Raw genomic sequence first — 17,176 nt, forward strand, 5'->3', positions numbered from 1 at the left:
AGAAGTAGGCAGAGAAGACAGGGTCAGATGCACCAGATCCTGCCCCACACACAGAAGGGTAGATTGTGGGGTTGACAGGCACCCTATCCCTATTCTCCCACGGGTCCCCAGCATCCCTTCCCTGAGCTCCCCAACCCCGCTCACCTCCCCCTCTCACTCATCCCTTTATCCCAAGCCCCCTCACCCTCATTCCCCATAGTGAGCATGCAAACTGATGTGCATATAAAATTAATTTAAAAAAAAATAGATAATTCCTGCATTCTCCACACTATATAACAGAGCAAACAGCCTTGTAGTGTAACAGAGCAGTGGTTCTCAACCAGGAGCACACACTCGTCTGGGGGTACACAGAGGTCTTCCAGGGGGTACATCAACTCATCTAGATATCTGCCTAGGTTTACACCAAGCTCCATAAAAAGCACTAGTGAAATCAGTACAAACTAAAATTTCCTACAGGCGACTTGTTTTTCTGCTCTATATACTATACACTGAAAAGTAAGTACAATATTTATATTCCAACTGATTTATTTTATAATTATAAAAGGTAAAAATAAGCAATTTTTCACTAATAGCATGCTGTGACATTCTTGTCTTTTTATGTCTAATTTTGTAAGCAAGTAGTTTTTAAGTGAGTAAACTTGGGGGTAAGCAAGACAAATCATACTCCTGAAAGGGGTACAGTAGTCTGGAAAGGCTGAGTAATCACTGTAATCACATGCTAGTGATGGGTGATCTACAAATACCTGAGAGGAAAAATAGCTTCTCTCCTCTGAAAACTCCTGGTGCACTCCACTAGCTATTAGCACTGCAATACGTATGAGCATGAGAAAGTTCAGAGGAATTTTCTTACACACACTCCAATCACCATCTTTAGCAATAAAAGTTGTCTACATTAGGTGAATATTGACATTTTATACTATATGGTTTAAACCTCAGACATTGAGCTACCAGTTGAAGACAATGAGAATTCCCCATATAACATCAGTAAAGGAGGTCCCTTCATCCAGCAAGACCAAATCCTCTCACCTGTATGATCCCATTTATGATGGATACCTAGATATCTATTAAGCAATTTCAGATGCATGAAAATCTAAAAGTCAAACAAAGTATCAGTCATCATGGCAGTCATCTCAGTGCTTCAATATTACGTAGGATGTTTAATAGGAAGCAAATTTATAACAGGAAGAGTCAGCATATTTCTTTGCTCACATTCTTCTGAGCAGATGCCTTGCAGCAAGATAACAATTTAAAGCCTAACTGTAGATCTTGCTCTATTGTTTACACGTAGGCAGTCCTAAGGATGTACAAAAGGAGACACTAATTTTCCTGTTCCAGAACTCTGAAGGATACCATTACAGTACTGGCATTAGCACAGGATTTGATATTTTGCTAATTATATTCCCCCTTTCTAATCAAGTTGTTTCCTTAGCTAAATGACTAAGGGAACCAGAAATGTTGACATACTCTGATCCTCAAACCCTAACGAATCTAAGTTAAATATATAATATTTCAGATTTAGATAGAAATAAGCCTTTTCACTTTCCATTATAGTTCACTCCCAGAGGGTAAAACAGCCTAACGTCATTAATTTGCACTAGCAGTTATGGCTTTTGCAAGTTGGAGATTGAACAATTAAAAAAAAAAATCAATGAAATTTAGTTTCACAAGTACTCCTTTTCTTTTTTAATGAAATTTAGTTATAACTGTGATAATACTTTGCATCCCTCTCAAAAAATGTTCTGTACCGTGTTTTGTAGAAAGTCAAATCAGTAACACAAAATCTTACTACTGCACCCTGATACTGTAACTCCTCACTTAAAGTCCTCCCGGTTAACGTTTCGCTGTTCCCTAATTGATCAGCTATGTAACATGCTTGTTTAAAGTTGCGCAATGCTCCTTTCCAAGGCCCTTTGGCAGTGGCCCGCTTTGTCCACTACTTGCAGAAAGAGCAGCCCTTTGCAGCTAGCTGGTGGGGGCTTGGAACCAGGGTGGACTGTCAGCCCCCCCATCAGCTCCCCACTCCTAAGTTCCCTGTGCGGCAGCCGCCCAGAAGGCTATTAATTGCCTGTAGTTCAGCTGTCCTTCCCCCACTGCTATGTGCTGCTCCCGCCCTCTGCCTTGGAGCTGCTCCCGGGAGCCTCCTGCTAGCTGTGTGTGTGGGGGGGAAGGTGTACTAATATCAGGGTGTCCCCCTACCCCTTGCTCCTGCCACCTGCTTACCCTAGCTCCACAGAGCAGGGGGGGGGGGGAAGACAGGACATGACAGGGCTCAGGACGGAGGGAGCTTGCAGGCAGCAGCTACTGTGCTGCCTTGTAGAGTATGAGGCTACATTAACAACGTGTTAACCCTTGAGGGTTCAGCGGAGTTCTAGTTCATCATTTAGCAGTAAGAAGAAAAGGAGTACTTGTGGCACCTTAGAGACTAACCAATTTATTTGAGCATGAGCTTTTGTGAGCTACAGCTCACTTCATTGGATGCATCCGATGAAGTGAGCTGTAGCTCACGAAAGCTCATGCTCAAATAAATTGGTTAGTCTCTAAGGTGCCACAAGTACTCCTTTTCTTTTTGCGAATACAGACTAACACGGCTGTTACTCTGAAACCTGTCATTTAGCAGTAAGGTATTCCCTTGGACACATACCACCCTCTTCCACCCGCTGACTCCATCACCTCAACCAAGCTTCACAATCATCGCTGTGTACAGTATTAAATGGTTTGCTTAAAATGTATGTTGTGCGTACATATATAACATATATATTATTATATGCCATCCACAGCCTCAGAAACAACTCTGACATCATAATCAAAAAGGCTGACAAAGGAGGTGCTGTTGTCGTCATCATGAATAGGTCGGAATATGAACAAGAGGCTGCTAGGCAGCTCTCCAACACCACTTTCTACAAGCCATTACCCTCTGATCCCACTGAGGGTTACCAAAAGAAACTACACCATTTGCTCAAGAAACTCCCTGAAAAAGCACAAGAACAAATCCGCACAGACACACCCCTGGAACCCCGACCTGGGGTATTCTATCTGCTACCCAAGATCCATAAACCTGGAAATCCTGGGCACCCCATCATCTCAGGCATTGGTACTCCGACAGCAGGATTGTCTGGCTATGTAGACTCCCTCCTCAGGCCTTACGCTACCAGCACTTCCAGCTATCTTCGAGACACCACTGACTTCCTGAGGAAACTACAATCTATCGGTGATCTTCCTGAAAACACCATCCTGGCCACTATGGATGTAGAAGCCCTCTACACCAACATTCCGCACAAAGATGGACTACAAGCCATCACGAACACTATCCCCGATAATGTCACGGCAAACCTGGTGGCTGAACTTTGTGACTTTGTCCTCACCCATAACTATTTCACATTGGGGGACAATGTATACATTCAAATCAGCGGCAGTGCTATGGGTAACTGCACGGCCCCCACAGTATGCCAACATTTTTATGGCTGACTTAGAACAACGCTTCCTCAGCTCTTGTCCCCTAATGCCCCTACTCTACTTGCACTACATTGATGACACCATCATCTGGACTCATGGAAAAGAAGCCCTGGAGGAATTCCACCATGATTTCAACAATTTCCATCCCACCATCAACCTCAGCCTGGACCAGTCCACACAAGAGATCCACTTCCTGGACGCTACAGTGCTAATAAGCGATGGTCACATAACCACCACCCTATACCGGAAACCTACTGACTGCTATTCCTACCTACATGCCTCCAGCTTTCACCCAGACCACACCACATGATCCATTGTCTACAGCCAAGCTCTACGATACAACCGCATTTGCTCCAACTCCTCAGACAGAGACAAACACCTACAAGATCTCTGTCAAGCTTTCTTACAACTACAATACCCACCTGCAGAAGTGAAGAAACAGATTGATAGAGCCAGAAGAGTACCCAGAAGTCACCTACTACAGGACAGGCCCAACAAAGAAAACAACAGAACTCCACTAGCTGTCACCTTCAGCCCCCAACTAAAACCTCTCCAATGCATTATCAAGGATCTACAACTTATCCTGAAGGACGACCCATCACTCTCACAAATCTTGGGAGACAGGCCAGTCCTTGCTTACAGACAGCCCCCCAACCTGAAGCAAATACTCACCAGCAACCACACACCACACAACAGAACCACTAACCCACGAACCTATCCTTGCAACAAAGCCCGTTGCCAACTGTGCCCACATATCTATGCAGGGGACACCATCATAGGGCCTAATCACATCAGCCACACCATCAGAGGCTCGTTCACCTGCACATCTACCAACGTGATATATGCCATCATCTGCCAGCAATGCCCCTCTGCCATGTACATTGGTCAAACTGGACAGTCTCTACGTAAAAGAATAAATGGACACAAATCAGATGTCAAGAACTATAACATTCATAAACCAGTCGGAGAACACTTCAATCTCTCTGGTCACTCGATTTCTGACCTCAAAGTGACTATCCAACAAAAAAAACTTCGAAAACAGACTCCAAGGAGAGACTGCTGAATTGGAATTAATTTGCAAATTGGATACAATTAACTTAGGCTTGAATAGAGACTGGGAGTGGTTGAGTCATTATACTAAGTGAAACTATTTCCCCTTGTTTATTTCCCACCCCCCTCCCCAGATGTTCTTGTTAACTCCTGGAAATGTGCTGGAAATGGCCCACCTTGATTATCACTTCAAAAGGTTTTCTCTCCCCCAACCCCACTCTGCTGCTGGTAACAGCTCATCTTAAGTGATCACTCTCCATACAATGTATATTTTTTCATGGTCTGTGTGTATATAAAATCTCCTCACTGTACTTTCCACTTTATGCATCTGATGAAGTGAGCTGTAGCTCACGAAAGCTTATGCTCAAATAAATTGGTTAGTCTCTAAGGTGCCACAAGTACTCCTTTTCTTTTTATATATATTATATAGTCTTTTGTCTGGTGAAAAAAATTTCCCTGGAACCTAACCCCCCCCGCGCCCCCATTTGCATTCATTCTTACGTGGAAATTGGATTCGCTTAACATCGCTTTGATTAAAGTCGTATTTTTCAGAAATCGAGGAGCTACTGTATTAGATCTTTCATAGAATCATAATCATAGAATATAAGGGTTGGAAGGGACCTCAGGAGGTCATCTAGCCCAACCCCCTGCTCAAAGCAGGCCCAATCCCCAATTTTTGCCCCAGATCCCTAAATGGCCCCCTCAAGGATTGAACTCACAACCCTGGGTTTAGTAGGTCAATACTCAAAACACTGAGCTACCTCTCAGTGAAAGAAGACCACTTGGAAACATATGCAAGTAAATATGTGCATCAGCAAGGTCCTGCTGTGACTGAAAGGCATTTATAGTTAAGCATTTGTACATAGGGAGAATATTCAAACTTTTTCACTAACATTCAATAAAATCTTGTTGCTTCCCCTGTCAGCCTCACCTGTGGTATTGTGCGGGGTTCTCAAAATTATAATCAAGTTCTCAACTCCAACTGTAGTTCTCTAGTAATGTTTGTCCTCCTGTCTAATGCTGAAAAAAATTAAACAAATTAGGTTTTGACTTTTAGTTTAAAATTTACATGATAGCCAAAACAGATGTCAGCTTATATTTATTGCGAAGTGTCTAACCAATATGTGATGCTTAAGTAAATGCTGTACTGTTTTTGCAGATCTAGCCTCTCCTGCTACCCTAAAAACTCTGAACATCCAGAACGCAAGCTTGGGTTACATCTAAATGCGATTCCAGTTAGATTCGAATACAGTTCCCATCACCATAGCATGAGCAACTCACAACATTCTGAAGTGTTAAAGATATAGTTCTCTCTTCCTTGCAGTGTGCAGACTGGGCTTTTTAAAAAAAGCTGCAGTGATACTGTGAAAAGCCTAATCAAAAGTAGGTTTCAGAGTAACAGCCATGTTAGTCTGTATTCGCAAAAAGGAGTACTTGTGGCACCTGAGAGACTAACCAATTTATTTGAGCATAAGCTTTCGTGAGCTACAGCTCACAGCTTATGCTCAAATAAATTGGTTAGTCTCTCAGGTGCCACAAGTACTCCTTTTCTTTAATCAAAAGTAGGATTTATATATTTTTTCCTGAGACAGAGTTTCATGGGCATCCTGATCTCTTTGGGGAGTGAGTTCCCGACTCAGGACCAGTTAAGAAAGTTCTCTGCTGCACACGCAAGTCTAACTCTTCAGGGTGACAACTCCATTCTTCCAATGCCAATTTAGAGGCTCTGATCCTATCGAAGTCTTACAACACATGGATTAATTCCCTTCTGAGACTACTTCTGCATGGGGGGGAGAAGAGGTGTAGATACCATGGTGCCTGGGAATTCCTTGTTCAGTGTTTATCAGGATCTCAGTGACAACATCCAACCCCCAAGATGTTGGATCATATTAAAGAAGTTCTGTATTAAAATCACAAATGAGTTTGATTCCCCAGAGTTTAAATTCCAGGGTATTACTAATTAAGAGGTCTCTTGGTTTTTGGTACTGTTTCTCTCCCTCTATGTGTGAAACTTGCAAGCTGCTAATTGTGTTAGTACATTCGAAGACAGAGTCTGTTCTCAAAGCAATTCACAGAGAGAGAGACTCAAAGCAATACTCTAACAACAGAAACAGCACCCAGAGACTCCCCACCCTTTTGTTGTATTAACAATTGTGATTAAAATAGAGATAGAGGATGGATGCTTGGTGTGGATAATAACTGAATGATCAGGGAGGTGCCAGCCTAAGAATCCAGTGTCCATCGGCTGAAGAAGGCGTCAAGTGGAAATAACCAGAGGACCCCCCCCCGCCCCCGGAGGGCAGACTGGAATCCACCCAACAGCCTCAAGGATGGGAGAACCAAAGAACAAGATAACATCTTGGAGCCGTCAGGAATGTGCTATCTGCTGATTGATTCAGCAACAGCATGATGAAGCAATTCCCATCGACTGGCATAGGAAAAAATTCCTATAAAAATAGACTCTAAAAAGTGAGAACTTTGGGGTCTGATTCTGCACACCAACTTCCAGGAGCATCAGACAAGGCCCTGCTCCCTCCTCATGTCCAGGCCACCTGGCCACCGACTTGGCATGAGCAACTCTAAGGCTGGTAACTATGATAACAACCTTGCAGAACCGTGTGTGTGTGTGTGTGTGTGTGTGTGTGTGTGTGTGTGTGTGTGTGTGTGTGTGTGTGTGTGTGTGTGTGTGTGTGTGTGTGTGTGTGTGTGTGTGTGAATAAATATGAGATTGAATGGAATGTTATAGCTATAACTAACTGCTTACTATGATTCTTTCTGTATTCACAATAAATGTGGTATTTTGCCTTTTTCCCTTTAATAAGATCCTGCTGGTTTTTATTTTATTGGTACAACATTTTGGTGGAGAATTGCGAAAGGGGGAATATTGGTAAAAAACCTCAGTTATTGTAAATATTGGTGTGCACACCGGCAGCTCTAGTGAGCTAGGCATTTCTATTAGGTTAACCAGACCTGCTGGCCTCCGGGAAGGTAGCTGGGGACCTGCTGGCCTCCGGGAAGGTAGCTGGGGACCTGCTGGCCTCCGGGAAGGTAGCTGGGGACCTGCTGGCCTCCGGGAAGGTAGCTGGGGACCTGCTGGCCTCCGGGAAGGTAGCTGGGGACCTGCTGGCCTCCGGGAAGGTAGCTGGGGACCTGCTGGCCTCCGGGAAGGTAGCTGGGGACCTGCTGGCCTCCGGGAAGGTAGCTGGGGACCTGCTGGCCTCCGGGAAGGTAGCTGGGGACCTGCTGGCCTCCGGGAAGGTAGCTGGGGACCTGCTGGCCTCCGGGAAGGTAGCTGGGGACCTGCTGGCCTCCGGGAAGGTAGCTGGGGAAAAACACATAGATTAAGCTATGATTTCAGAATCTAGGCTGTGTCACTTGCTAAGTAATACCAGCAGTGACAAAGAGATTGAAATATCCATGTTAAGATGTTTAAAAGAAAACAGGGTAAGCCAGTACTAGAGGGAGGAATGGAGTCAGAAGGAACTCCAACCTCACCTTTTGTTAAAGAAATTACACCTTTTAAACAAATCCTTCAAAAATTTGGGCACAGTCCTTGGACTAAACAAGCCCTAGCTGATGTCTGCACTATTTCGGACCTAGAGGATAGATTGGCTCAGTATATCCTCATATACAAACCTTCTAGTGCTGCCAAAAGAGATGCAGCAGCAATTTGGTTGTTGTGGGAGGCATGTAAGGATTCTTCCCTCCGCTTGTCTTCATGTAAAGAGGAAAAGGCACAAATGGAGAAGGGAGCAGACAATTGGAAGGTGCTGGCTACAAATATCCAAAGCCAGCTGAAAATAGTGAAAGAGGCACTCCAGGAATACAAAAAGAGTGAAAAAGTTAACTCTGCAGAGGCTGGAGGGAATTAAGCAGTTAAACTTTGTATTTCACCCAAACAACTTTTAACCAAAAATGTTAAAAAGGAAAAGTGTTAGAGCATTCTTGGTTTCTTTGCAGCCATTCTGAAAGAAAAATAGGCCCTTTTCCAAAGGAATGTCTGTAAATTAGCCAGGCAAAAATAAACTATCTGATTAAAATCATTTGACTGGACAATTTAGTCAAATTTGCTAAAAGAACATAAGAGGGTTCTATTGGAACTTAACTGCCTCAAATGTATAAAGGGAATGTAAGATGTAAAAAAAACAGAGCAGTGTGGAAGGGATGTTAAGGAAAAGAAAATGTGTATGTATCTGTCTGTGTGTGTGTAAATATGTAAAGTTCTAAGGACCAGTTAGTTTTGTTTTTGTTTTAAATAATGCCACTCAAAATCCATTTGACTCTTTAATTCAAAGTTGCAAAACTGACAAACCTTTTTGCTAGACACAGGTAATTAGTGTTGTTTGGCTTTGGGATTTGGCATTTAACCCTTAAAAGGTAACTCAATGCTTTACAAAATTTAAAATGTTTTTAAGTTGTGGCTGCAGCAGGGCAGTCAAAATCAGGAGAATATAAAAAAATTTTTTTTGGATTCTTTTTGTTTGTTTTTTGTTTGTTTGTTTTTGTAACAAAATAGCAGATGAGAGTTGTAGTAAAAAAAAATTAAAAAAAAGACAGTGCCTCTCTGAAGCAACAGCAGGGGTGAGGTGCACAAAACAAAAAGAAGCAATGTTAGAAACATTGAGTCTTAAAATGGCTCTGAGTAATCAGACTGTCACTTTGATAAAGGTACATGAAAACTCTGTAAGCAAAAAAAGAAATAGTGACACCTTATGTAAAAATGGATCTGGATAATGTTATAGAAGTTAAACTATGGAAGGAATGTGCATTTGCCCCAGAACATGTGCAGGGTATATTGTAGAAGGGGCAAAAGAAATGCAAACATACCATGCTACTTAATTAAAATGCTAGTAGGGCTCCAAAGGGAGCCACAATAGGTTGGGTTTTCTTTTTCAGATTGCTGTGTGTTTTGGAAGCAGAAGTTAAAAGTAATCAAAACTCTGGTGAAAGTTGATTGTGTCCCTTTTAAGATAGAGTCTCTGAGCTGCTGATGGCTTTAAATCCAAAAGCAGGAAGTTTCTGTGAAAATGCAAATTACCTAAATGATAAAGGAAGGAAAGAACTAGCAGCACAAAGGAGCTGCAGATAAAGGACATACCTGGTCAGCAAACAAATTGTCTAAATAAAAGGCATGGGATAACAAGATAATTTTAATAAATTTAATGATAATAAGTATCCCTGTAACAACGTATAGTGTGTATGATTTTTGGAAAAATCCTTTAAGGTCGTATGGTAATTGATGCTTCTCAGTTATTACCTGTAAATAAAACTTAAAGCTTAACACAGCAGGAAAAACATTATAAACTTGGTCTGCTGTATAAGAAGGAAAACTCAGGGATTTAATGACTAAACAGTGGGATAATTTCCCCATAACCCTTAAAAGATAAAAGCCTTTGAAACCTGGCCTGCCTATAGAACAAAAACAGGAAAATATGGGGGCAATTTCTCTGTTTTGCCTGCAATCAGCAAGGGTATTTGTAAAAGAAATATTTTAAGCAATAATCTGCCACCCCAAAAGGGGTAGAAACATGTTCTTTTTGTCTTTCAGAAAATCAGGAAAAGCTGCCAGCTGAAAAGCAACCCAATACCATGAATCTACTGTCACAATAGAAATTGTGTTCTGTGTTCTATGTTTTGTCTTGTGTTTTGTGTTGTTGATAGCACTGTTGTGTGTTTAAAAAAAAAATACTGAAGACCTGCAGGAACTTAAAAATAAATTAAGCTTTCTGTCCCAGCTACAGGACAGCCTTATACAAAAACAAGTACATGCCAATGTAGACTTGGTCCAAATTGGTCTGGGTAACCTAAAAGGCCGATGGAATCTTTAGTAATGGCTTAATACTACCACATGGCTTATCCATAAAAAATATATATATATTAGAAATAGGAAACTACACAGCCATAGCTATGGGATGCACTGAAATGCAGATACTTGCACTAGCTACTTTGGAACACAAAATGTTCTGGGTCATATTGGGAAATATTAAGGGTTTGATGCATTTGTTAAAAAAGAAAGAGATCATTGTTTGACACTTATCAATATGAATGGATGCAATATGTTTCCAGTATTGTAAACCAGACTTGTTAATGGGAGAAATTGTTGTCAAAATTGCACACCAACAGTCCCTGGAGGCAAAGGTATTGAAGGTTAACCCACTCCCCATATTACACATGGGATCCTTTTGGCTACCCTGGACCTTGAGCCAGTGGGCTGGGGAGGGAGGGAAGCTATTGGACACTAGAGGTTGTACCGAATGGACTCCTCAAAAGTGGGTGTGCCTCACCTTGCCTGTTTCCCCAGAACCTTGTAGTAAAGATACATCACTAGGATCATGTATGTGGCATGAATTGGAATCACAAACTCAAATTGCCTCACAGTACTTTCTCTTGAATAGGCTACATAGAAAGTGACACTGACGATTATAAATCTTAGTGTCAAAAGGGGGATTATGTTGGATCATATTAAAGAAGTTCTGTATTAAAATCACAAATGAGTTTGATTCCCCAGAGTTTAAATTCCAGGGTATTACTAATTAAGAGGTCTCTTGGTTTTTGGTACTGTTTCTCTCCCTCTATGTGTGAAACTTGCAAGCTGCTAATTGTGTTAGTACATTCGAAGACAGAGTCTGTTCTCAAAGCAATTCACAGAGAGAGAGACTCAAAGCAATACTCTAACAACAGAAACAGCACCCAGAGACTCCCCACCCTTTTGTTGTATTAACAATTGTGATTAAAATAGAGATAGAGGATGGATGTGGATGGATGCTTGGTGTGGATAATAACTGAATGATCAGGGAGGTGCCAGCCTAAGAATCCAGTGTCCATCGGCTGAAGAAGGCGTCAAGTGGAAATAACCAGAGGACCCCCCCCCCGCCCCCGGAGGGCAGACTGGAATCCACCCAACAGCCTCAAGGATGGGAGAACCAAAGAACAAGATAACATCTTGGAGCCGTCAGGAATGTGCTATCTGCTGATTGATTCAGCAACAGCATGATGAAGCAATTCCCATAGACTGGCATAGGAAGAAATTCCTATAAAAATAGACTCTAAAAAGTGAGAACTTTGGGGTCTGATTCTGCAAACCAACTTCCAGGAGCATCAGATGAGCATCTGACAAGGCCCTGCTCCCTCCTCATGTCCAGGCCACCTGGCCAGTGACTTGGCATGAGCAACTCTAAGGCTGGTAACTATGATAACAACCTTGCAGAACCTGTGTGTGTGTGTGTTTGTATGAATGAATGTGAGAATAAATATGAGATTGAATGGAATGTTATAGCTATAACTAACTGCTTACTATATTTCTTTCTGTATTCACAATAAATGTGGTATTTTGCCTTTTTCCCTTTAATAAGATCCTGCTGGTTTTTATTTTATTGGTACAACAAAGACACACTCAAATTTTAAATATAGTTAGGTGGCCTCTTCAAGAACAAGTATGTGGCTTTTAAAGAGATATCCTGTGTCATATTTCAGCCTCACTGAATTAAATTCTTCCAACACTTAAGGGACTTTACTAAGGAGGGTTGTCTCTAAGTTCCCTGTAAGCTGCGCGGCTGCACAGCAGCCTATTTAGCACCACTCAGACGCTCAAGGAACCGTCCAGGGACTTGCTGCGGCTGGGGGAGAAGCACCTCTCCCCCAGTCTAGCCCCCAACTTGCCGCAGCCAGGACACCCTTCCCCCAGCCCCAACTCTGCTGTGGCATGGCCACAGCAGCCGGAGGCGGACCCAGGTATAGCCAGGGGATGGCTGCCTATCCTGAAGGCCCAACCCCAGAGCTGCCGCAGCAAGGGGAAGCGGCCCGGACCCAGGCACAGCTGGAGGATGGCCGCCTATCCTGAAGGCCCAACCCCAGAGCTGCCACAGCGAGGGGAGGTGCCTCTCCAGCCCAGGTGCTGCTGCGAGGAGAGAGCCTCTCCCCTGCCATAGCCCCAAGCACCCTCCTGCACCCCAAACACCTCACCCCCTGCTCCCCAACCCTGAGCTCCCTCCCACCCTCCGAACCCCTCAGCCCCACCCCCAGCACATGAATTTTGTTAAGTGCACCGATATGAAGGTGATGTGTGTCACAGCCCCCATATTGGTGCATATCATAAAATTCATTCCGCACATGGGTGGGAAAATTAGAAGGAACACTGCCAGTGATATGCTCATTAGTAATTTCATACAATTTTGGATAAGAGATTTTAATTGGCAATCCTACAAGTCTAATATATGGTAAATTTTTGCTAGCTCACCAAATCTGATGCTCATTATTAAGGGAAGTAAAGTCAACTCTGAAGTGATACCACCTCCTCCTAGATATCAAATACTATATATGACAATCACATTTCAACTGCTGAGAAGACTTCCTGGAGCCTCTGATCAAGTCCTAGTTACACTACTACATATCATGCATCAATCACGTTAAAGCTAGGAACCTCAAATTCTTTAAATTCTCTTCATAAGAGGCACACCCAATTGCATTTGATTATCATTGTCCTGCTGCAAGATGATGTGTCTCTAAAGCAGGATTCGAACTCAGCTTGCTGGTTCCCACTTCCATATTTCATCCATTAAGCCGGCATCATTTCCACCTGCAGCTCAGAAGATTACACTGCAGTGACAAAACCAACATCTACAGTATAATTAGCTTCTAGAGAGTGTTCTTATTTTAAGTAGAGCAATATGAAAATGATTGCTAGGCAGAGCTAGAAAATCAGTTTCCCTGCAGGCATAGCTAACTGGCAATAAGGCTTCAAAGTATGAACAACAGAGAAGCATACAAATTCCTATCAGCTAATTAGTTTTGCTCACTGTACTTAGAGTAGTAACTCAGAGTGACACAGTCCTGATATGGAAGAGATTTTGTCCCTAAAAACAACGAATTAATATCAAATATATGCAGACAATAGCAACCATTACTTAGTACATAGACTCATTCAGATTTGTCATATCCCTATGTAAATTCCCAGTCAAGAAAAGAGTGAATTGTATTTTAAAATTTCAATTTAATTATCAATTTAAAAGGTCCTCCATTAAAATAAATCTCTACAATGCTATATTAATATTTCAAAATTCATAAGTTTATTACATAGCAGCAACTAAGTCGACTTTCATTGTTTTCAGAGCTCATCTACATGTTTACAGCCTCTCAAGAGTGTAAGAAAGTAACACTGTAAATCTGGCGATACAGAAATCAAAACTGACTACATGCACCCTCTCTCGTAAATACAAAGCACACGCCAAGAAGAGAGATTGTTAGCATCTGTTTTAGTAACAAATTCTCATGTGAAATTGGATAAAAGATTTGCAATATTTTTTAAGTTGTGTCCATTTAAAGGCACCAGCTAAGGACTGCTGAATATCGCACCCCCAGCTTTTTCCCCCATCAGTACCCTCAGAGGAATTTCTTAAAATTACCTTTGAGATTGCTTCACTGGTATCTGCAGACAGACACATTGCGCTTAAGGCACTTTACATCACTAGTAATCATACGACTGACTGAGAATGTGCCATTTTCAGTCACATTATAGGTGGCATTACCAGCTCCTCCTAGAGTTCAGGTTGCTTGATACTTCCCATTATAAGATGCTTTTTATCAGGGATGTGCCTTTTCCTGTTCCTGTGAAAAAAGTCCAAATTTGGCAGTTATCAGCCTTTGAAAAAGTCTCAGTTTGCACGTGTTCAGCAGACTTAAGAGTTTGGCAGCTAAATTATCCAGAGATTATCTGTACTGGGAATGCTCCATCCTGCGGCTGAGAAGGAATTACTTTACAATCACTGTTTCGGACTGCTGGGGGTCATTGCACCAGGTACAAAACTTTCTTAATTATCTTTCTGCTGACACCCGGACAGGGTGGAGGAGGACACAACATGACTAATACGGAGGGAACAAGAGCTGTACTGGAGGAGGGGTGGCACATGCAAAGACAAGCAATCAGAGTGGAGAAGAGAGAAGACTATGCCTGGCAGGGGCTGTGCATAGAGAGAGACTGGGAGGAGACAAGGTGCTGCAAGGGTGGAGAGGGGAAGGATTGGGACTGACTTGGCAAAAAGATGGTACTGGAAACCAGTGGAAAGGGGCCGGGGGAGAGACGTTAGATGAGAAGCCCAGGACAGGATAGCCATGAAGACTTGAGAACAGAGCGGTGTTGACAGACAGATTCATACATTCCATGGCCAGAAGGGACCATTGTGATCATCTAGTATGGAACAAGGGCAGAAGGGTATCAGGATTAGGGAGGGAGATAATGCACAAGAAACTATGACCACTAGAGACACCCCTCTCCAGAACAGAATTCAAGATTCCAGTCTCAACATTCCTCTGTCAGCAAATATCTGTGAAACTAACTGCTATATGTGGGTCTCATCCTCATCTAGTGGCTGGTCATCTGCCTTTATGTGAAACTACTACAGCCATCAGTTACTCTGTTACCCAAGTGGTTGTGCTATGGATTTAAAAGTTTCATCACATCCGATGGAAAAAAAAATGGGTGTCAATGATTCCACACAAAACATTCCATTAAGTTTAGTTTAAAAAAAACAACAAAAGCCCCCCCACACACACACCACACCAGAGAATTACATACAAAAGCATACATTAATAGAATGTTAAGATGGTAAATTCAAGTACTCAAGTTATGAAATGCCAGAATTAACACTGCATGTGCAAACCTAATTCGACTCCCCTGTGCGTATGCATTATTATGCAGTCCTAATTATGTGACTGTTTTTACCATAAGATCTTTGCCTCATTCAGTGCACAGAAAGTACCATGCTCTAGGAATGAATCAGGATTATGTACTGAAAGAGGCTGTTGGTACAACCCCTGTCTCATTTGTGGCTGAAGCTGAAATGTGTTTAGTGCAGGAGGCAAAGGACTGCATGAAGAGAAAGGTTGTTTTCATGGTTAAAGCAATCTCATTTTCTGGGTGCCCAACTCTAGACCATGGGGTTGAATCTGCAGAAATGTTAAGCACTGTATAGCTGCATCTGAAGTCAGATGGAGATGTGCTCCGAACATAGAAAGTGTTATATAATGCTACATACTCTGAAAAATATGAAGCCCTCAGCCTCTCAAATTGGGCACCCAAACTTAAGATCAAAGGTGTCCACTAATTTCTCAAAAAGAAAAGGAGTACTTGTGGCACCTTAGAGACTAACCAATTCTTTTTGCGAATACAGACTAACACGGCTGTTACTCTGAAACTAATTTCTCAGTGCATCAGTCCTCCAGCTGCAGAATGCAGCTACTTCATCTCATGTTACAGGCATGTTTTGAAAGTAAGTTAGTATTTATGAAACACACAGCTACTAACAAACATCAAAAAACCAACATGGAAATAGTCGTATAGTGTGCACTAAATAAGGCATGGGGCCAAACTCTGGAAGACTATGATAAAACAAAATGTTGAATAGTTGCTCCTCAAATAAACACTATCCTTCCTATGTACTGAATGAGAGAGGTCCTGTGGGGGGAAAAAAATATGTGATCATATAGTTCAGAGTATCATAACACATACACACAAGAAGGGCAAAATAAATTTTCCTAGGCAGCCTTAACTTTGGCATGGCCTAACTTGATCTCACAACCTTAAGTAATATCGAAAATACTGTTTTTGGCAAAAGCAGAATTAAAAATGTAAGAATGGCCATACTGGGTCAGAGCAATGATCCATGTAGCCCAGTATCTGGTCTTCTCATAGTGACTGGTGCCAGATGTTTCAGAGGGAGTGAAAAGAACAGGGCAATTTATCGAGTGAGCCATACAATCATCCAGTCCCAGCTTCTAGCAATCAGAAGTTTAGGAACACACAGAGACACAACCACATCATGGCTAATAGCCATTGATGGACCTATCCTCCTTCAACATATCTAAGGTCGTCTACATTACAGAGTTTTGTTGACAGAAGTCATGCTGACACTCAAAAAGAACTATAATAAATATTAGTACTGCAGTTCACACTCTGTTAGCAAAGCGTGTCCACTCTTGGGGTACTAGCATCGACAGTATGAGCAGTACACTGACTACCTATCCCACAGTCCAGCTCGACACCTTCTGCTGTTATATCTTGTGGGATAATGGAGTGGATTGCAGCACATCTTGGGACCGGGCTCAGTGTCCCGTGATGCATTGCTTTCTGTCCCAGCATTCCACAGGCTTCCAGCTTTCTTTCATGGCATTTTTCAAATGGCCCTACTTTGCTGTGCACCCCAGCATTTTTGTGAGAAGGAATGGATTCCGCACTGCTCTCCTATGCTCTGATAACTGTCATGAAGACACTGCGGATGGCAGTGCAGTTAATCACGAAGTTCCTAACCGAAGACGACTCCCAGATGCCTGACATGCTGTGTAATATGGATAAGAGCAACTTCAGATTGTTTTTGGCATTCTCAGAACAGCTGCAGAGGGTCGCTTTTGGGCTCGGGAAACAAGCACTAAACGATGGGATCACATCATCAGACAGGTGTGGGATGACGAGCAGCAGCTATAGACCTTTCCGATGTGGAAAGCCACCCTCCTGGAACTATGGGCGGAGCTCGCCCCAACACTGCAGTGCAAAGACACCAGAACGAGAGCTGCCCTATTGTTAGAGAAGCGTGTGGCACTGTGTGGAAGCTGGCGACTCCAGACTGCAACAGGTCGGTCGCAAATCAGTTTGGAGTTGAGAAGTCAGCCACTGAGGATGCAT

At 42.6% G+C, this 17,176-nt stretch overlaps 1 protein-coding gene across 14 annotated transcripts in view; it reads right to left on the reverse strand.

Annotated features, from left to right (window-relative positions):
- Nucleotides 1–17,176, reverse strand: part of LOC140907905 (KAT8 regulatory NSL complex subunit 1-like) — a 147,126-nt gene that overhangs the window by 111,038 nt on the left and 18,912 nt on the right. Inside the window, exons 1-2 of one of the 14 annotated variants that reach the window (XM_073334936.1) lie at nucleotides 13,905–14,031; nucleotides 5,435–5,523 (exon numbers count right to left, since the gene is read on the reverse strand). The exons of 9 other annotated variants lie outside the window; for them this stretch is intronic. Coding sequence is in view for 1 of the 5 variants with exons in the window: in XM_073334928.1 (XP_073191029.1) it covers nucleotides 7,474–7,825 (352 nt within the window). In the remaining 4 variants the exon portion in view is untranslated. Of the gene's footprint in view, nucleotides 1–5,434; nucleotides 5,524–7,473; nucleotides 7,826–13,904; nucleotides 14,032–17,176 lie in introns of those variants that run through there. 4 more of the 14 variants (XM_073334935.1, XM_073334934.1, XM_073334928.1 and 1 more) reach the window with 4 other exon arrangements.

The sequence above is a fragment of the Lepidochelys kempii genome, chromosome 2 (genome assembly GCF_965140265.1).
Source record: "Lepidochelys kempii isolate rLepKem1 chromosome 2, rLepKem1.hap2, whole genome shotgun sequence".
In the NCBI taxonomy this organism is placed as follows: domain Eukaryota; kingdom Metazoa; phylum Chordata; order Testudines; family Cheloniidae; genus Lepidochelys; species Lepidochelys kempii.